The following is a 20985-nucleotide window of genomic DNA, read 5'->3' as shown; positions in this document are numbered from 1 at the left end:
AAGGTTCTGTCCAAAATTATAGATTTGCTGCTATTGCATGTACTGCTATGAAGTAGGCCAGAGATATTGTCTCAATTGTTAGGATGCTGTTCCTGTAAGTTTGGCTTCTACAACTCAGCCAGCAGTACATACCAGCCATGTCTGGTGGCTCAATAATCCTCTTACTGTTGCTGGTTGCCTTGGGCTGAAAAATGAACATGACAGCTGTCAGTCATATAGCATGCAGCAATAGATGGCTAGTGAAGCTGTGTTTGGTCTTAAGTCTGCTATAAGCCGTGCCATGGGGCAGAGGGTGGCTGCAGATATACTTTATTCTGGTTGCAGAATTCATGTTTTCTGCTTAGAGAATTCCAGAATTATTGTGGCCATTACTTCCTGCAGTTTGGTGGAAGGACTGTGTCCCTTTGTTTTCTGTGCACCTAACTTGGACGGCAGCTGCGTCCTTTCCCCCACAGTTTACATGCCTGGAGAGAGCAATAATTGGTGCAGCCTGGATGGCTCACTCTGCCTGGAGGAAGGAACCTGCTTTCTATAGGACCTGCAGTAGTAATGGAGCAAATGGGAAGCTGGTTTCGCAGTAATGCACTAGGCTGTAAGCACCGAAAATCCAATTGCTGAAGTGCAATATGTGGCTGTGTGAAGGGATTTTAAGCAAAGATGCTAGCATAGCTGCCAAGTTTTCCCTTTTCTCGCGATGAAGCCCATTCAGCATAATGGAATTTCCCTTAAAAAAAGGGATAACTTGGCAGCTATGGATGCTAGGCATGCTTAAAGTCACACCACAAGCTGCAAATGTAGAGCAGCTCACCACTAAAAGATGCAACCCTATTTTAATATAGACTAGCATACAAATACACTGTGTATTTAAAACACCAGCAGAGTTATAAATAGGAAAAACAGACTTGCCCGGGAATAAATTCAACTTGAGTACACATGGCTTGACAATACTTGTTGAAGTGGAACAGGGAAGAAAGAACTGGATGCCTAGATGAACTAGAGCTTCAAATGAATCATGAGTCTGTTCTATTTATTTCAATATTTCCCATTAAGGGATTTTATTTCAACCAGAAATAAAAACCACTGTGACCTGGGTTTGAAATTATTCCAAGGCAACAAAGGAGTCTCTTACGTTTTATTAGAACTAGAAGTTAGGGCAGGAAATAGTTTCACATAAAAATGTGGAAGGATGACATCTACCGGTGGGCCCAGAGGTTTGCCAAAGATATGGTAGATTCCTCCTGTGTTGGCCTTAAAGGGAACCAGTACAAACACATGTGTTTTGCTGTTACCTTATTCCACATGTAGGTTAAATAGACGATGGAAAAACTGGAAAGATAAATTGTGGTGTTACATTTGATATGTGCATTGCTAAATTAATGTAGTGATGTATGGAAGTGTGAGCTGAACCATAAAGAAGGCTGATCGCCGAAGAATTAATGCTTTTGAATTATGGTGCTGGAGGAGACTTGAGAGACCCATGGACTGCAAACCTATCAATTCTGAAGGAAATCAGCCCTGAGTGCTCACTGGAAGGACAGATCCTGAAGCTGAGGCTCCAAGACTTTGGCCACCTCATGAGAAGAGAAGACTCCCTGGAAAAGACCCTGATGTTGGGAAAGATGGAGGGCACTAGGAGAAGGGGATGACAGAGGATGAGATGGTTGGACAGTGTTCTCAAAGCTACGAACATGAGTCTGACCAAACTGCGGGAGGCAGTGGAAGACAGGAGTGCCTGGCGTGCTCTGGTCCAGGGGGTCACGAAGAGTCGGACACGACTAAACGACTAAACAACAACATGAAATATATTTTCATCCAATGACTGTGCAGTCCTAAATTATATGTTTGGGTGTGTGTCAGTTTAACTGCCCATCCAAACCCCTGCTGAGGTCTCACTGGCAGGGCAGAAGTGAGGTCAAAAGATCACCCTTCAACTCCTCTGCCCTTTTTCTTTTGTCAAGGGAAAATTCAGACTAGCTTGGGAGCTGCTCTAAATCTCTTCCTGGTTTGGGGGCATGTTGGCTTTGGGTTCTTTGGATTTCGCAGCCCCCCCCCCAATGTTTCCACGGCAGCAGGAAAGGGGGATCCAGCATTAGATCTCGCTCTCTGGAATCAAAATCACAGAGATAGCAAAACAAATGAAGATTGAAGTGTCAAGGGAAGGGAGGCAGTGTAAACATTTTGAGTTAAGTTCACTATCTTTGTAAACAAATATACAATCTTTATTTAAATAAGTGATTGTAATGCCGTAATATCTTAACGCATCTTCATAATGCTTTCCTTCCAGTGAAGTTTACTTTTCTGTAATGTTGCTTCCCTTCATGTGTTAATAATTATTCTGTTTCTGAGTATAACTGGAAAAAAATAGCTGTAATTAATAAGAAGATTAAAACCAGGAAGTTGCAGTGGGAGCAGAAGTGGGCCTCTCCAATATGAAAGAAATAATAAAGAAAGAGGAGTAAGAATAAAGTGGAGTGGGATGGTTTGTGCATTCTGGCCCTTCACTCCTGCTTTTGCACCAGGATCCATTGAGTCAGGAGGAAATCTTCAGTTAACCATAGTTTTCCATTTCATCTGAACCAGGAAACTGTGGCTAATGGCTTCAAAACAAGCCAGGATCTTAAGCCAACATCAAATTATAGCTTCATATTATATCTTGTTGTTAAGCTGAGAGATGATTGTTCAAATACAGTATAGCCCATGAGTTAAAGCAGGCATCCCCAAACTTCGGCCCTCCAGATGTTTTGGACTACAATTCCCATGTTCCCTGACCACTGGTCCTGTTAGCTAGGGATAATGGGAGTTGTAGGCCAAAACATCTGGAGGGCCGCAGTTAAAGAAAGAAAGAAAGAAAGAAAGAAAGAAAGAAAGAAAGAAAGAATTCAAATACAACCCTCTCCACAAAAAACCCCCCTCTTTATTCAGGGCCTTTAGGAGGACACATGCATACTTGGATGAATTTATTTTATTTAACAAGTAGGGTTTTCTTGGCTTCCAGATTTTTCTTCTAGGTGTTTTCAGAGCAGCTATTCCTTATAATAAGTTTATCCCACCTCCCTATTCCTTTGCAACCTTTCTAAATTTTAATCCAGGTGTGGTAAAAAGTGTGATGGTTCCATTTTATGGAAAAGAAACTGGTTTGCAAAAGAAATTTGGCAATTAAATGTTCAGGATGTCTTTGAGTCTGGGTACTTATACCTCCACTAAAACTTTATTATAAAGTTTTATAACCCATTAAGGGGATGGATACAGTGCCCGGTGTCCAAGAATACAGAATCTTCAAGAATTACAGAAGCTGGCATGTGGTAATTCACATGCACAAATGCAAATTTAGAAATAATTACTATAATTTAAATAGAAACAGGATACCTCTTATCATAGTAGAGAAGACACCAGGTGATTTCTGCACCTGCTCAGTCTGCTGACGAGGTTCTGCTAACTAGCCATTGATATGCAACTTCAAGGCTCAGCTCCCTTTTCATGGTTCCTTTATCTTTAAACCGGACTTGGACTTGACAGCCCTCAGAGAATACTTTCAAATAGAGGACTGTCATCTGCAAAGTAGGATACATGGAACAGCCCAGCCTTATGAACAGCCCAGTGCACACATCATAGTAAACTGCAGTTAATGGTTTATTGTCAATGTGCAGGTGACTTACTCTTCCTCTTCACTTCTTCTCTAGTGCAAGCAGGGACAACAAACCACAAGCCTTTTTGCCCAGGGACTATGATTTGTTTTGCTCAAAGAAACCAAGACCAAACCTTGGCTTTACATCTTGGGGCTATCCTCTGTGCTTTCCTGGAAGTCTGTGCTTTAGAGCTCCATATCTGAGTGCCCTTTTTTTAGAGCTTGCCCCATGAAAAGCCACTCTTTAAAGCTGAATCCAGCAGTTCACAGAAAACCTGAAAGAGCAGCCAGACATGGAGCTTCAAAGCACAGACCTATGCCTGGAAAAGAGCGGACAAACGGTAATTGTGGAGAAGCCCTCGGCTATGTGGCGGGAAACAAGCCACAGCCCTCAGTTGAGACCAAAGGTTAAGTCAGGGACTATGGCTTATTTCCCCCACCTCGTGCTAGGAGAGGATGCGGGGGCCATTGGCATGGTCATGGCAGATCACTAGCTGTAGCTTACCACAACTTGCAGAGTGTTGACGTAGATAAGCATGTTGATAGCGGTGTTGCTATTTCAGAATGAGAGGCAGTAGTTGTGCAATTGTCTTCACAAGAAAGAAAGAAAGAAAGAAAGAGAAAGAAAGAAAATCAGTCAGTTTAGCAGTTGTGTTGGTCTTTGTAGTACTCAGTTTTCCTCGTGGAACACAGATGTTTCATGCTAAAAGATTTTTCAGAATGTAGTTTGCTGCAGGCTGATTGTTTCTTGGTGATAGTGACAATGCATCCCCCAAGTGCAGCACTCTCTCTGTCTGTGTCTCTCTGTCTGTCTCTCACACACAAACACATATTAAATCCAGGATATGAATTCCAGATGCACCTTTGCTTCCAGATACTCACTGGTTGTTTTTTTTAAAATGCTATTAACTCAATTGTTTGTTGATTGCAATCCTCTTTTGTTTTGTTTGATCTACTCAATCTTTGCTACAGAGTGGGGCCTAAACACGGTTGTGTGTACTGCAGATTTTAAAAAACGGTGCCAAAGCAATACAGGTACCTTGCAAAGATATGCTGAACTCTTCAACCTGGCATATGTCAGGGGATGCCAATTTCTGCATCCTTAATTCATATAAAGGAGAGTTGGCATGTGGTCCTGAAACCACATTTGACGATCACTGGAAATGCTGATATAACTCCTGAGATTTTGCTGGATATTGCCAACACATTTCCAAATCTATTTTGGTAGTCATTTGAGGTAGAAATTTCCTTTGACAAAATGAAAACTGAGTTGTGAGTGTGGGGGTTCCCTGCACTTGTACTGAGTAACAGAGTACACAGAGCCCTGTTTACCCCCACCATCAAGAATGGAAAAACTGGGGCTCCCAGATGCCTGTTGTTATTCAGATGTTCCTCTTATTTTATTCTGGAACAGCATAGCCCTGGATTCTGCTCTGTGTAATGCCTTTTTAATACTCACCTTGCAAGCCAATAAGACTTCCCCTTCCAAGTCTTGCTGAATGGTGTGTACCTTCCTAACTTCAGACTTGGACTGCTTGCTATGATTTGTTTTCTGGTGTCTGGCAAAGGCACCAGAGGTTTTGATGCAGCCCTGTAGCTTTCTACCCTAGAGCCTTCCTCATGTGTTCTTGGCAGAGGATATATGAGCTAAGATAAGCAAGTTCTTGCCTACTTGGTCCGGCTCTTTCTCCTGTTTTTTAAGCAGGTCTCAGTTTGCTGGCCTAGGTTCATCCTCCATAGAGGATACCCAAGCAGCTCTTGGACCGGCCCTGCTGTTTGATATGCTGCTATGTTTGTGTGTGTAATGCCATTCTCTTCTTATCCTCTGAGTCAGCTGCTGGCATGCGTAACGATGATATGTTTTTATAACACAGGTGATCCGCAAGGGCTGGCTCACCATCAACAACATTGGCATAATGAAAGGTGGCTCCAAAGAGTATTGGTTCGTCCTGACAGCTGAGAACCTCTCATGGTACAAGGACGATGAGGTAAGGACTCTCTGTTGGTGTTTTCTGTTCCTTCTGAATTGCCATCAAGGGACTTTTATTGTTTAGTTGTACCGTATTTTGTATTTTTTAAAAAATACATTGTATTGTCAGGTGGAGTTGGTTTTTACTGGATATTGTAAGCAGCTTTGTGGAGGAAGTTCATAAAAAAGAGGCGTTACACATTTTAAAATAAAGAATCTTGGCGGCTCATGGATCCACTTTTGGAGTCCACAAAATTCAGCAGCACCATATATTGTTGTAGCTTATCAGACACTTCAGGTCTTACGAACTGAGTTCTCCCCCTTCCATGTCACCCCAAATCAGTCTGTGGGTCGATTGTGATAATCTTGAACTCAGTACTTTGACATTACATGGTGAAGTCAATTTCTGTTTGAATGTACACTGTGGTGAGCTGGTTGTGTGAATTACCATGCCTCTGAACTTCCTCTCTCTAACCTACTTCTGGAAGTGTTGTGAGGAGTTACCAACTTGGAAGTTGTGTTAAAATAGTTATGTGACTTGCTCAGCACGAAGTAAACTGAACTAACCGACTTCAGCACAACAGGAATGAGTTGAAAAGGGAGGTGTCAATCATAGCAGGATAGGTGGAAGAATCCACTGGCACCTAAAATTATTGGGTCTGGCAACTGAATTTTTGAAGAGGGCAGCATTATTTCACTCTCACTAGTGTGCTCACATCTTCATCTCTCCCTTCCTTTAAACTGACTTCTAGACATTCTTGCGGGTAAGTTTTGAAAACATTTTTGCATTATACATATGCTGTTGTTGTTTTTTAAAAGTGTTTATTGTCATTTCTGTATTATTTAAAAAATAGGGTCAAATTCCTAATTGCCCTAGGGGGTGCTTAGCAGGCCCATTTTAAGATTGTCAGAGGTAACCCTCTTCAGAATTCCTTCACTGGTCAAAAAGTTCATTGTGCAATTGGGAAAGCAGGGCCTTCCTTTTCAGAATGTTTTCCCCTTTGAGGTCCAGCTGGTAGCAACTTTTATCTCATTTTGGCACCAGCTTAAAACATATTTATTTACCCAGGCACTTGTGGGGTTCTATTTTTTTCCAGTCCATGGGAGAGAGATGTAGCTCTAGAGCAGCTTTATGATTGTATGCTAACTGTAATATATTTCAGTTGTTTTGTGAATTGTGTTATTTTCACTTGTTTAAGTTTTATGTTATTGCATCCCCTTGGTGGATGATCAGAGGGCTAGATTTTTATTTTTTTATTTTTAATAAGGTAAAATGAAATAAAATACAGATATATTTACACACACATGGGAGGGAGGGAAACGCAGCCACAAGTGGACTATCTAAGGGTTTGAAGTAGCTGGTGCACCTCATGATTTCAAAATGTATAGCGAGTCTTTAGCGAGAGAGAGAGAGAGAAAAGTATTGTTTTGAATGAGCCATAACGGCTGCTTCTACAAGGCAAATTCCCTAGCCACATCCTGTCTAATAAATCAGATTGGAATGTGTAGAAAATAAATCAGACTCTAACAAGGATTTCCTCTGTCCAGCTTATGTTTGAAGGTTTGGGGATTTGAAATCAGACTGAGGGTTCCTTTTACTATAAAGGTTTTGTTTTACTATAAAGGGAACAAAATAGCAGCCCTTCAAATAGGTTACCTCCCTACTTGAATCTCTCATCTGTCAGGATCTGGGCAGCAGAGTTGAGGGCAGCTGAAAGGGTGGTAATGGCAGTTTTAGGGCGAAAAGAAGATAAAGACTGGGAGATATGTTGATGGTTCTATAGTAGGGATGGTGGAGAAACTAGATTTGGTTTGCATTTTAAAGCTCCCTAATCTGCACTTTATGAGAACTAAAAAACAGCCATCCAAGATTTGCACTTTCCCGAACTTCTCCAACCAAGTTACAGGCACAAAAATGTGGGCCTTTAAGAGAGAGTGGCATAAAATGTATGATTATAGAGTTTGTTTGTTTGTTTGTTTGCAGAAAATGGCTTATTCAGCAAGCATGTACAGTTGCAATCAAAATTATTCAACTCCCATTGCAAATCAGGTTTATCATAAAAATTTACAGGGATTCCATTCAAGGGTTTGAATAATAGTGAGACTGGAGAAGCCAAAATAAGTTGCAATTTCAACTGAATTTGGGGGAACCACTAGAAGCACCTGTTGTGTTGAGCTATTTCAATTGCTTTTCTTTGATTTGCTCATTGCAAACAACTGAAAGTCTGAAAATTTCACCTGGTGAAACTGCTGTAGTGATGACAATCGCACCTAGCAGAATTTCCCCTTCTGCCCAAACATTACCGTATGAGCCCTTTTGGAGCCTGGAGCCAGCAGCCCAACAGATTCCCATTCATGAAGAAGGTCACGTGATAGGCACATACTGTAGGTTAGTGACAAACATGTATTGCACACAAAACAATTGCACAGGAAGGTTTTTGGATTCAGTATTGGGAAAGCTCTTCCTAAGTCTAAGGGCTCCTCCTGATGTTGAGTCGAAACACAGTAAATGCCATTGGTCCTAGTTTTTTGAGGAAAGTACACGGTTTAGCGCTCATCTACACCCAGTGCTATTTATCTAGAAAAAAAGCATGAATACCTTCATCATTCTCTTATAAGGGCAATGACACCCACATGGGATGTGCAGAACTGAGTGCCTGTGAGTTCCCCCGAAAAAGACCTGTCTACATCTCCATTTGCCTTGCCACTTTCCCCCAGGGAAACCCAATATTTAGTACAATATTTATCTAAAGCAAAATTGCGGTGTTTACTAGAGCTCGCCACACATTTAGATGGTCTTTAGATGAACACATAATTGAACAGTGTCCTTTTTTAAAATATCTTGGTATCACTTTCCAAGCTACATCTAGCTGGCTTGCCCACTTCAAGGCTGTAACCCTTCTAACACGTAGGACAATCGGTGCTCTGCTCAGCTTTTTTTATACGAGGGTGATCCTGGCACTAAAAGCTTTTGTTGGAAAAGTGATTCCCCAGATGCTATATGGGGTAGAACTCTGGGGATGGAATCAGAAGCTGCTAGAACGGCTTGAAATCTTCCAAAAAAATTATCTCAGAAGAATTCTAGGCCTCCCTCAGGGTACTCCGGCAGCCTTCTTAAGAGTGGAAGTAGGATTACCTTCTGTGTCTGCCAGGGCCCACTTAAGATTTCTGCATTTTTTTCATCAATCTCGCAGATGCCTCAAACACCTTATTGGCTAAACAAGCCTTTGTATCTTCACAACATAATACAACTTGGCATCAAAACCTATTAGATATTGTATCCAGATACAATCTACCCAAGTTCAATACTCTCAAACTGTGGAGCCCTGATAAAGTTCAGGAATGGATCTTTGAAAAAGACGCCTTTTTAGACACCACAAAGATAAAAAATTCTGGGTTTTCCTACTGGTTTCCCCAAGTAAAGGCAGTCAAAATCTGTGCCAACTACCTGGTGGATATCACGGATCCCACCCTTCGGAGAGCTTTCACCATGGCCCGGTTTCAAACATTGCCAACTGCATACCTGACTGGTAGATTTACAAAAATCCCAACAGAACACCGTTTATGCCCTTGCTTCATGAAAATTAAAGAGGATCTTATACATTACCTCCTCTATTGCCCCATTTACTCAGGCTTTAGAGACGCAATGCTGCAAACTATACCCAACTCTATAATCAATCCTGAAGATAGAGTAAAATTTTTGTTAGTTGATGCTAACCCACGAATAACCCATGTGGTAGCGGTCTTTGTGATGAAGGCCATGAAAGCCAGGGAAAGATTTATGGATGATAAAGCAAAGACCCCTTCATCGTCTGTTTAACTCGTTGCTTGTTTTCGTCTCTTTCTGTTTTGTGGGGTGAAGGTTTTGTTGGGATAGTATGTAATGAATTTTAACATTTTTAATTATTGTTGTGTTGATATTTGTGTACAGGCATGGTCCTCAAAATAAACGGTTTTGTTGTTGTTGTATTTAGTACTGAATCAGAATGAACAGCAACTGGGTTTTCTTTGCTCTGATTTGGCACTAAGGACCATGTTTCTATTCATCAGATCTTTTTGTTGCCACAAAGAAAAGAAAAGCTCGAGTCTGGGCAGCTTACAAGAATAAAAGTAAAACGAAATCTTTCTCCCCCACCAATACTATATCAGTCAAAAAGCTTTAAAAACGTGTTATCCAAGTTTTAAGATGAACATCTGCAGGTTTTAAATGTGGATAATAGCAAAGAGTTAAAAGGATGTTGCTAAAACACATTGCAGCACATTAGAGCCTAACAGTGCAACCCTCTGAGAAGTGAATCCTACTGAATTCAGTGTGTTTATTCTTAGGTAAGCAGGTATAGGCTTGCAGCCTAACAGATATATAAATTGTGTATATACCAAAATACATCCCCCCAAAATCTGTTGATCTTTAACATAGTGCACTGCTCTTTCTTCTTTTGCCAAGTAAAAATGCACCTGTTCCCATTGCAGGACCCTCCAAGGAATTGAATAAGATGAGTGCACTGTCTTCACACATGATGGTGTACTTATTCCTGCCCCGTCCCCCAAATCTGTTTAGGTAAATAAAACATCATGTGTGAAATGGCCCCTAGCTACCTTTCCAGTTCTGCCTGATGAAAAGGGAGTAATGGGGAGAGTGGCCTCTCCCTTGTAACTTGAGTACAGTGCTATGTTTCCAGATGTTCCTTATTTCAAACCACATGGATTTATCATAAAGGATAGCTGCATTTCAGACCAACAGTGTACACAGTGGATGGCCCTTATTTCTGGTTAGGCAGCTCCTGAGACAGCACCCCTTCCTTCTGAGATCTCCGCCCATCCATCAGATGGGCAAGCACAAATTAATAGCACTTTGGTTATCAAAGGTGTCCGTATGGCAGTATCAATCACCCACCCCATTGCTGCCGACACAAAGCTTCCAAGACAGCATAGCTCTGTCAAATTGATATGGCCTCGCTGTCCATCCCCCTCAGAGTTAGGCGTGAAGGCAGGAAAGTGTGAGAGACACAAACATTGGGTTTAGATGTCAAATTGGCCTCTGCATCTGGATTCCAGAGGTGTCCAGAATCCCCCAGTTACTCAGAGGTGATGGGAATGACTGCAGTTCAGAAACAAAAGCCATTTTAACTAGTTCCAGCTGCAGGGATTGGGGCTGAGATGTGTGGGGATAGCAGTTCCTTTTAATCCTTGGGTGAGGGCAGCCCCCGGGCTGAATACCAGCTAGGTTTGTATTGTTTCCCTTCTGGATGGATGGCGAGAGGCAGCATTGCCTAATTAAGGCAGCTACCTGCCAGCCACCACCCCTTGAATAAATGCAGGGAGACCCCAGTGCTGAAGGGTCAGGAGCTGAGCAGAAGAAAGGGGCCTTTGTTTCAACCAGAGTGGAAAGGGGAAGGGGGAACATGTTTTCATTTCCGCCCCCCCTGCTCCACTTCAGCACCATATCCCTACACCCACACACCCCTCCTCTTTCAAAGGTTCCACTTCTTGGCCTCTTTGGAGGGAAACATAAGCAGTTTTCACTTGGAAGTCTGGAGCTGAACTCCACTTGGAAGCAAAGCAGTATATTTTAGTAGGAATTCATAGAGAGCCCTGGGATTTATTTATTTTTTGCAGATCATGCCTTTCAGCTTGTTGGCTTTACAATGAAAGGTGCTCCTGGGTGCCAGCTGTCTCCAGTGTTCATGGAGAGTGCCATAACCTCTGGCATTTCACAGGTGAAAACAGAACACATTTGTAACACCTCTGCCTGATCTTATTAGCATGGGCCATTGCCCAAGGACTTGCCACCACCATAACGTCGCTGAAGGCTCCCTACTCAGTCTGCCATTGTAGAGTTAGAAAAGGTTCAGAAAAGGCCAAGCAGAATGATCAAGGGGATGGAGAGACTCCCTTAGGAGGAAAGGGGGCAGCACTTGGGACATTTTAATTTAGAGAAAAGGCGAGGAAGAGCCAACATGATAGAAGTTTGTCGAATTATGCATAGCATGGAAAAAATGGAGAGAGAAAATATTTTATCCACCTCTTGTAAGGGGGAGAACTTGTGGGCATCAAAGAAAGCTGAATGTTGGAAGGTTGAGGACAGGTGTCCTTCACTTAGCACACGATTAAACTATGGAACTCTCTCCTACAGGAAGCAGCGGTAGCCACCAACTTAGATGGCTTTAAAAGAGGACTGGACAAATTTCACGGAGGAGAAGGCTATCAGTGGTCACTAGCCACAATGGCTGTGCTCTGCCTCCACAGTTGAGGCAGGAAGTGCTTCTGAATACGGCTCCTGGATACCCCAGGGGGGTGGGGAGTGTTCTTCTGCTTGGGCTCGGCTTGCAGGTTCCCCACAGGTATCTAGTTGACCACAGTCAATTCTGCTGGACTAGAAGAGCCATTGGCAGTGCTTTTTTGGGGGGGGGGTACTCAAGGGGGTACCAGCAACTTCCCCCCAGCCTATGTTTAAAGTGTGGCACTTACTGTAACCACTTCATGGTTAGTACCAGCACCATTTTCCTTTTCCTTTTTCTTTTTTAAAAGCACTGACCATTGGCATGATCTAGCTGGGTCTCCTTCCGCTCTTGCTGTGTTCAGTTACTCTTCAATATAGTTGTCTGGGCCCCACCAATTTAAAAGCCAGGGTGATGAATTAGAGAATTACCAGAAAAGGCTGCATGGCCTACAATATGTGATCAACTGTTTGAAATACAGTGGAACCTTGGTTGTCGAATGTAATCCGTTCCAGAAGACTGCTGGACGATCCGGCCCAGTCGCCTCCTCCGCCGCGGAGGGTCCTGGAATCAGCGTGTTTTTACATGAGTAGAATGTGTCCTTTTCTTTAAAATGCATCTTGGGCTTATTTGTGGGGCATAGGAATTCGCCCCCCCCCTGCGAAAAATATGTATAGTCAGGGCCCCCACAAGGTCTGAGGGACAGTGGACTGAAACACCCTGAGATCACTGGGTGTCGGGCAGGATAATAAATGGATAGATAGGTTTTGGTCTGTGTCAATTTCACATGTGTTCATTCATAAAACTGTTTAGTCCTGTCTCTATATTAATCTGTAATTTAAAAAAAAATCTGCAGAAAAATTTAATTCATATATAGATATGTATTTTATCACAATATATATATATTTAATCTTAGTGCATCCATTTCTAAATTCCAAAATAGGATTTTATTTTATTTAAAAATGGATTTTGGTTCTTTTCTTTGAGCTGAGAACAATATTGCAAAATTCGGTCAACTGCAAATTCTGAAATTGTGTCTTGATCTGTACATTAGCCCAGGAGGTATAGATCTAATTTATAGGTTAAATTGCTGCAATGCATTCTATGTGGGGTTGCCTCTGAAGACAGTTCAGAAACTTCAATTGGTGCAGAATTCAGCAGCCAGGTTGCTCGCTGGAGCAAGACAGTTTGAGCATATAACGCTAGTCCTGGCTGCTGATTAGTTTCTAGGCCTATAAAGGCTTAAATGGCTCGGGACCGCAATACCTCAAGGACAGTCTCCACATATGACCCAGATCCTGCAATTATAATCTGAGGCCCTTCTTTGTGTGCCTCCTCTGCGAGAGGTCTGCAGGTTGGCAACATGAGAACGGGCCTTTTCTGCAGTGGCTCCCTGCTAAGAAAGGCATATCCTTAGGTGGCAGTTATAAACACTTCTCTTCTCCCAAGCCTTTGGTTAATTAATCAATCTATGGTCTTTTAAACTATGTGGAGGTGTATACCATAATTATATTGATTGTTATTATGGTATACATTTTTGTGTTTTTATATTGTAAGCCACCCTGTGATCTTCAGAGGAAGGGTGGCATTGAAATAATAATAATAATAATAATAATAATAATAATAATAATAATAATAATAATATCAGGTTAGTTTGTTTTGGAATCCCCCTCCACCCAATTTAATACCCAGCCTAATGGATATCAAAGGTTCTTCCTTCTTGCTTAAATTCTTGCTTAAATTAACATACTGAGGATTCCATGAATTATCTTTTGAGGGCTATGTGCATTTGTATGTGAGTCCGTGTGCACATACACACAATAGGGGGCTTGAACCCCCTACCACACCCCCTCTTTTGTAAGGTTATGTTGTGCTTTTTTTGTCCCAAGCTCTCTGCGGTGGCTAAACCAAAGTGCTGCTTTATTCTACACGAGAGAAGCAGAGCAAGGTTGGCCATTGAGCCAAACAAGGCACCTCTCCTGCTTGAGAGTAGCCCAGCCTATTCCCACCCCGCTGCAGTGGAGCTGGGCAACCAGACTAGGTGGTGAAAACATCTGGGCCCCATTAGCAAAACCCGGCCTGCAAAAGCTGCCTTGTTCCCCCCCCTCTCCCCCGCCCCACCGCTGAAGGAAAGGGTTGGAATGTAAAAGGGTCTTAAAGGGCCAAAGTCTTAGCATAGATGGGTTTCTTGCCTGCTGTGAAGGGAGTGGCTGATGGTGTGTAATGGGGAAATGGATGGGGTTAGACAGACTTGCCAAGCGGGGGCAGAAAGCTGACTCCTTACACTGCCCTACGTCCAAGAGCCCTTCTTATTTTTGGATTCTCTTGCTATTTTCTTTTCCTTTGTCAGCCTCCCAACGGGCTGGATCCCTGATCTGTAGAGAGCCATAGTGCAGTAGATTCGCTGAAGCAATAGTTTCAGCTAGGAACCGATTGCTTCCAGTGGGTTGACCAGGTGGGGTGCTGTGGAAGTGATCTCACCTGCCCAGTTGTTTCTCTTCATGAGGTGCCCCCAGTATCCAGTGGCGCTGTTTCATAAGGGACTCTTAGACCCATCCTGCCACCAGCAGCACATTGTAAAAGGAGACTGCTTAATGCCAGGACTTTGCATTGTCCTCCAAAGTCCCAGTCCTATGCAGACGAACCTGGGACTAAGTCCAGTCACCACGCGTTATGGTGCTTCGCTCCTCTTTCAAGGCAAATCCATTCCAAATGCTACCAGACTGTTCCCTCTTCCTCAAGGCTTCCTGAAACAATGCAATAAGCTGCTAGTAGAAGACAGGGACTTTGGCAAGAGCTGTATGTGAATTCAGTGGTAGAGATTATTGTGAAAGGGATTGGAAATAAAACTGCCTTTAAACAAACTTATGGGGAGGCCATGTGTAAGGGGCCTGGCACCATGGTTGTAATACTACACACTGTTCTGGTTGCTGTGTCTCAAGCAGGATGCTGTAGAGCAGGAGAAGATGCAGAAAAGGGCAACCAAAAATGGTCATGGGGCCGAAACAACTCACCTGGGAGGAAAGTTTGCAAGATTTGATTTGTGACACAGTGTATGGTGTGGATAAAGTGAAGTTTTTCTCCCTCTCTCACAATACTAGAACTTGGGGCCCAGTGAAAATTTGGCATTTTGCATGGAAAAGTGGGATATGTTTTTTTAAAAAGCATTCCATTCATATAAATTTAACAAATAATGTGTTGTTGTTTTATTTTATACTCCACATTTCCCCAGAGCCAGGACTCAAGGCATGCTTATAAAAAAATTAAACAAACACAGATAAAGCATAGAAAGCTAAAATATAATTGTTAGAAAAACAATTAAACTACAATGGAAATGAAATCATTAAAAAATAAATCTATTAAAATACAGATAGTAAAAATAGAACAACACATTTAAAAGCAGTCAGGTCCCACATTCCTGCCAGAATAAAGCGACCTTTACCTGTTGGCAGAAGGACAGCAAGGGGGGAGTCTGTCTGGCTTCTCCAGGGAGGGAGTTTCCAGAGTCTGGGGGCAGCCACTCTCCCGCATCCCCGCCAAACATAAGTAAATCAATTGGATTGAAAATCGGGACAGCATTCCTTCACACAGCATGTAATTAATTGATAGCTGGTGGTAACGGCCACCAGCTTGCTTTTGGTTTAGGGGCAGTTTACTTCTGAGTGATAGGCAGTGGGTTGCAGCTCTCTAGACGTTGCTGGACTACAGCTCCCATCATCCCTGACCATTGGCCATGATGGGAGGCAAAACCTAACAGCTGGACTCTATCTCAGCTGGAAGGGCTGCCCTCATTATCCTACTGCTCAGAAAATGTGTGTGTTGGTGGGGACAAAACATTTGTAAAGTGTATTTATTTTATGTAGGGGGGGAATTGTATACTGCTTAATGTTTTTTTTTTAAAAAAAGTAGTGCCTGCAAAATAATGCAAAATAATTATCAATAATAAAAACAGGAAAACTTTAAAAGCAGTTCTGCATAACAAAATTATATGTCTGGGCAGGTGTGCTAAAGTAAAAAAGTATTCAACTCGCATCTAAAACAGTACAAGTAGCCCCACATTTATGTGGGGGTCACTTTCCCAGGCACCGATGAAATCACGTACAATTGAAACCCATTGAAAAAGCCTGCAAACACCCCGTTCCGCTCCTGCCCCTGGTCTGCCATTTTAGTGACATTTCAGTGTCATCTTTATGATGTTTCTGGATCACTTCCGGGTTCAGCACAATGTGCGAATACACAGTCATGCACATATTGAACACACGTAAATGGGGAAGCTGCCTGTACATTGATGATAGGCAGAGAGGTTGATGGGCAAAGAAGAACAGGGATATGCTAGCGCTGATTCATCCCAGTAACCTCTCTGACTCAGCTTTTTGCTTGTTATTAATCTTCAGTGTCAGGTGAAAGGTAGAGCTAGTTGCCACTGATTAATCTTCAGTAAAGGTAAAGGGACCCCTGACCATTAGGTCCAGTCGTGACCGACTCTGGGGTTGCGGCGCTCATCTCACTTTACTGGCCGAGGGAGCCGGTGTACAGCTTCCGGGTCATGTGGCCAGCATGACAAAGCCGCTTCTGGCGAACCAGAGCAGCGCACGGAAATGCCATTTACTTTCCGCCGGAGTGGTACCCATTTATCTACTTGCACTTTGACGTGCTTTCGAACTGCTAGGTAGGCAGGAGCTGGGACTGAGCAACGGGAGCTCACCCGTCACAGGGGTTCGAACCACCGACCTTCTGATCAGCAAGCCCTAGGCTCAGTGGTTTAACCCACAGTGCCACCAGCGTCCCGATTAATCTTCCATAGATGTGCACAATTATTTATTTATTTATTTTAAACCCACCACCAACGTTTCCTCTATTCTAAGTTGCCCCACTTAACCAGGGGGCAAACCACATTGAATTAAATGGAACTTACTTCTGAGTGCAAATGGTTGCACCGTTATAGGAATACTATAATAGACAGTCCACTACTTCCAGCACATGGCTAGAAGGGAGTAGGCACTGATCCATCCTCTTTTCTACTCTCTAACCTTTTTTGACTGGTGCTTAAGGCATGTTAATGGGCAGTTGCTAATTCATATTAAATGGGCTTTAGAAGATGATGTGTGAATGACTAAGAAGGGTGGACATTTTACCCTTCTGCATAATAGCATTGAGTTGGCATGCATCTGTGCCTTGGCCTGCCATCACTGAAACCCTCTGAGGTGGGGTGGGGTTAGGCATATTTTTGTAGGGGTCTCTGTTTTGTGACTTTCTCCTGGGGCTTCATTTCTTCAGGAAATGCTGCAGCTGAAGCCAGCCCCTCTGCATTGGAAACTCTTCTCCATCTGCTGGATGTTTGAGGGTCTGGTGTGACTACCAAGCAGTATATGAAAAGCTCTCTGTACATGCCCAAAGCTGCTCTCCCTTTTATTGGTGTTCCATACCAGGCCCTGACTTTGACGCTGAAAACTGACTTAGATGACCCTGTCCCAAATTATACCTTGCCTCCATTGAGTGAAAATCAAAACCACACCGTGTATTTCACTTGGTGCTCCAGTTATTGAAAAACGTGGAATGGATCTTGCCGCCCATCCATTTTTCTTTCAGGTGACAGGATTTAAGCACAGTGAACACAAGCTAATCTAAACTTTCATCGCTCATCATAGACATTCAAAAAGTGTTCTGCACTTTTTACAAGATAAAAGGAAGCCCACCCAGGGGCAGGGATCCAAACATGACAGCTGGCTAAATTAAACCTCTTGTTTATTGCAAGAGCCACTTAAGGGGGGATATACACTCCCCAGCCAGCTTGAAATGCTTTCTCATTTCCTCAGTTTGTCTCCCTTTTGCTTCTTGAGCTTCATCATCAGTCATTAAGACAGAAGTAACTCCAGAGAGCTTAGTGGCTGAACTGAATTTTATCACAGTTTCCTTCCCTGCTTTCAATTTCTGCCTTGAAAACTCATCCCAGATAAGAGGTAAAAAGGGCAGGAAACTGCTGTGGCTCCTCAAGGGTCTGAATTACTTCTTGTGGAATGGTCTCAGAGAAGCACCAGCCTCTTTCCCCAGATGCCAGGGTTTCTTCAGGCATCCGATGAAAGAGCCTGATGTCTGGGAAAGCCCACACCATGGAAACCCAGTGCCTCTGAGGTACTAGAGCACACTTTTGTTTTCTGACTCTCAGCCCCTTGCAGATAACATGGCAGCAATTCATATTGGTTGGCACTTGTTCACTTTCCCTGCATCTTATTTCCTTTTAAATCTTTCCCCATCGCCCGCGATTCTTTCTCCTTCCCTCTTTGGGTCCGTTCACACTTCCATTTGTCCCATCCTCTATAGGCGTGGGTCTGAAACGCTTTTCGTTTGCCCTGCTGCTTTTGCAGGTAAAACCCACTGTTTAATGCTGAATTGTAGCATATGTAAATTGGGCTTCCTGCAGATTGACGTTCAGCACCAAAGAGTGGATTTTCCTGGGGAAAGCGGCAGGGCAAACAAAAAGCCTACTGGAACCATGCCTAGAAAGCATGGGGCAAGCAGAATAAAATGTGGACCAAATGGAAGTGTGGATAAGCCCTTTTCTTCCACATTTGTCCTGAAGTTGCAGAAAGGTGCCAGAGTAAACAATGAAACAATATTAGAGAGCTCTGAGAATCCTTCGGATGCTTTTAAAAAATGAGCAGCATTTTTGCCGGCTTTCAGCTTCCCATCCTAGCAAGCACACAGAAGAGTTCTTAACTAACTGAGGGGTTGTGTGCAATGAACAAATCAAACAAAAGCAACTGAAATAGCTCAACGCAAGTGCTTTCAGCTGAAGATGCAACTTATACTGATTTCTCCAGTCTCACCATTATTCAAACCCTTAATAGCAAGCATCTCTAGTACTTAGTAGACAGCTAACTCTGCTTCACTGTGACCCCCTAAAACTTGCATCGCAAACCTGCGCAAGCCAAATATCTCCTGCCATCTCACTTTCTCTGGTCTGCATCTCCCACTGCAAACCCAAGAAGAGAGCACTCTGCCTGTCTGCAAGGGGAGGGAGGCAGGACGTGGAAGGGAGCAAGACAGCTAAGAAAAGGTGAAGTTCAGAGATGAAAACTGGGATGGGGAGAGAAACCAGGCAGGATTTTCCTTTGGCCAGGCAAGCACCTCTTTCCCTGCACAGTGCCAGCAGCATACGGGGTATATCCCAGCACAGCCTAACCAATGTGCAGACTACTGTACAATCTTGTAGTCCTGAACAGGTAGTCCGAACACTGGGCAGACGGAGTGGAGCCTCTGAGTCCAAAAAGCCGGCAAGCAGGTGATGCACTTAGTTCTTTCCCGGGCTCCTGCCTCCGGGCTGACTGTTTGCAGGGGAGAAAAAGTAAGAGAGACAGAGAGAGGGAGGAAGCAGGCAATGGGGAGCCCAAGTCCTGTCAGAAAAGGCAGCTTACTTTACCAGCTGCCAGGGAAGAAACATCGGCGCCAGCTTCGGTGATCCCCGCATCCTCAGAATCCTGCCCCTTTCTTCTCCAAGCTTCTTCATATGGAAAACCACCCAGATCCCTTCGGCCATATCACAGGTTCCTTAGGGGGAGGGAAAATAGAAACAAAATTAAATAAACGAAGAAAGCAAACAGTTGTCACCAACTGAAAAATTGTCTCTTGGAAGATGCAGCCGTGTGCTGGAGGTGGAGGAGTTACGGGTCCTCAGCTCCTTTTAGGGACCCCCCCGCATCTGGTCAGCTCTTGGCAGAAGATCACTTGGGCCCGAAGTATCTACACAATGCTTCCGTGAAACGCTTTGTTGGTATTTGTGGTTGCTGCTTCTGTTGTTGCCCCAAAGGAACTCCAACTCTGCTTTGGCATCCAGAGCAAATGCCCGGGGAGTGCGGCATTTGTGACCAGGTCCGCCACAAGGCTTCTTTGCCCCACGTTGGCCACTTGCCTTTGCAGTTAGCCTCTGGCTACCAGGAGAGTGATCTGGCTCCCTCCCACACACCTCCTTTGTGGCCTCCAATCCCCACCCAGCATCTGGCACTCATTGTGGCTCCGTCATTCTGGTCTTTGCGCCTCCCTTCCTTCTCCTGCTTCCCTCCTGCACTTCTGCCTCAATTGACGTGGCAGTGCAAAACTAACTAGGCTTGAAGGAGGAGCTTGCCAGCTGCTGGGAAGGTCAAAGTTCGACAGGAACTGAGCTGCCTGGTGGATAAGGTTGCGAGGGAGGGGAAAAGAAGGCTCCATACCTTGGATGGAAACTCAAGGAATGTTGTCTTCCCTCTGGTGCGCGGCTCCCGTGTAGCGATTCCAGATGTTCCAAGGGCCATGTGCTCTATTTCCTCTCAGTTGCTGCAGGGATAAAGGCCGCTTTATGCACAATATGCAAACCCACCAGCACACACAAGATGGGGGTGGGGGCAGAAAAAGGGGAGATTTGGAATCCATGGTTTAGCAGGGATGAAGCAAAACTAGCAACCGATCTGGAGGACCCAGGTCACTCCCCTTGCTTTTCGGAGGCCCGCCATGACCATTCTTGCATTATACTCACGTTCCTTGACTTCTGGAGTGTGGAATGCAAGGCATTTGGCGCAGTTACACAAGTATGATCTGTTCAGGGGAAGTGAGCAACAAAGATCATTTGCAGAGCTGGGTCATCTGCTCAAGAGTACTGTATATAAACTTTCCCCATTCAGATCCTACAAGGCAGCTTTCTCCAATCTGCTGCCCTCCATATGTTTTGGCTGGGGCTGATGGGAATCAGTGTGTCGTCGTCCCCCCCCCTGAAAAATAGGTGCCAGTACACACCATGAAGTTATTACAGTAAGTGCCACACTTTTAACAACAGCAAAAATAGAAGTGCCGGTACAGCATACCCTTGAATAGCCCCTGATGGGAGTTACAGCCCAAAACATCTGGAGGGCAGCAGGCTGCGGAAGGCTTCCTTTTAGGGCAGTGCTTCTCAAACTTGGGTCCCCCGCTGTTGTTGGACTACAACTCTCATCATCCCTGACCACTGCTGCAGCTAACTAGGGGCGATGGGAGGCAGAGTCCAACAACAGCTGGAGACCCAAGGTTGAGAAACACTGCTTTGAAAAGAGCATCATTGGCTTGTAATGGGAATCAGACATCAGCCTGCATACCTGCCCTTGCTGTCTCACTTGCATCAACCGTCCAGCTCAGGTGCTAGTCAGTCACAGTCTCTCTCTCTTTCT

At 43.9% G+C, this 20985-nt stretch overlaps 1 protein-coding gene and 1 long non-coding RNA gene across 15 annotated transcripts in view; one reads left to right on the top strand and one right to left on the bottom strand.

The window, feature by feature from the left end:
* The window catches only part of DNM1 (dynamin 1), a 139441-nt gene that overhangs the window by 83101 nt on the left and 35355 nt on the right, over positions 1 to 20985 (top strand). For all 14 annotated transcript variants that reach the window (XR_015948767.1, XR_015948764.1, XR_015948762.1 and 11 more), the window contains one exon: positions 5500 to 5613. Coding sequence is in view for 8 of the 14 variants with exons in the window: in XM_088665336.1 (XP_088521462.1) it covers positions 5500 to 5613 (114 nt within the window). In the remaining 6 variants the exon portion in view is untranslated. The remainder of the gene's footprint in view (positions 1 to 5499; positions 5614 to 20985) is intronic.
* Positions 4102 to 20151, bottom strand: LOC148686669 (uncharacterized). Its single transcript, XR_015948768.1, has 3 exons — positions 20020 to 20151; positions 19228 to 19360; positions 4102 to 4215 (listed from the first exon to the last, which is right to left on the bottom strand). It is a non-coding gene; the product is annotated as an uncharacterized LOC148686669 (long non-coding RNA).

The sequence above is a fragment of the Zootoca vivipara genome, chromosome Z2 (genome assembly GCF_965207765.1).
Source record: "Zootoca vivipara chromosome Z2, rZooViv2.hap1.1, whole genome shotgun sequence".
In the NCBI taxonomy this organism is placed as follows: Eukaryota; Metazoa; Chordata; class Lepidosauria; order Squamata; family Lacertidae; genus Zootoca; species Zootoca vivipara.
The sequence above is the reverse complement of the archived record's forward strand: the minus strand, read 5'-3'. Positions and strand labels throughout refer to the sequence as shown.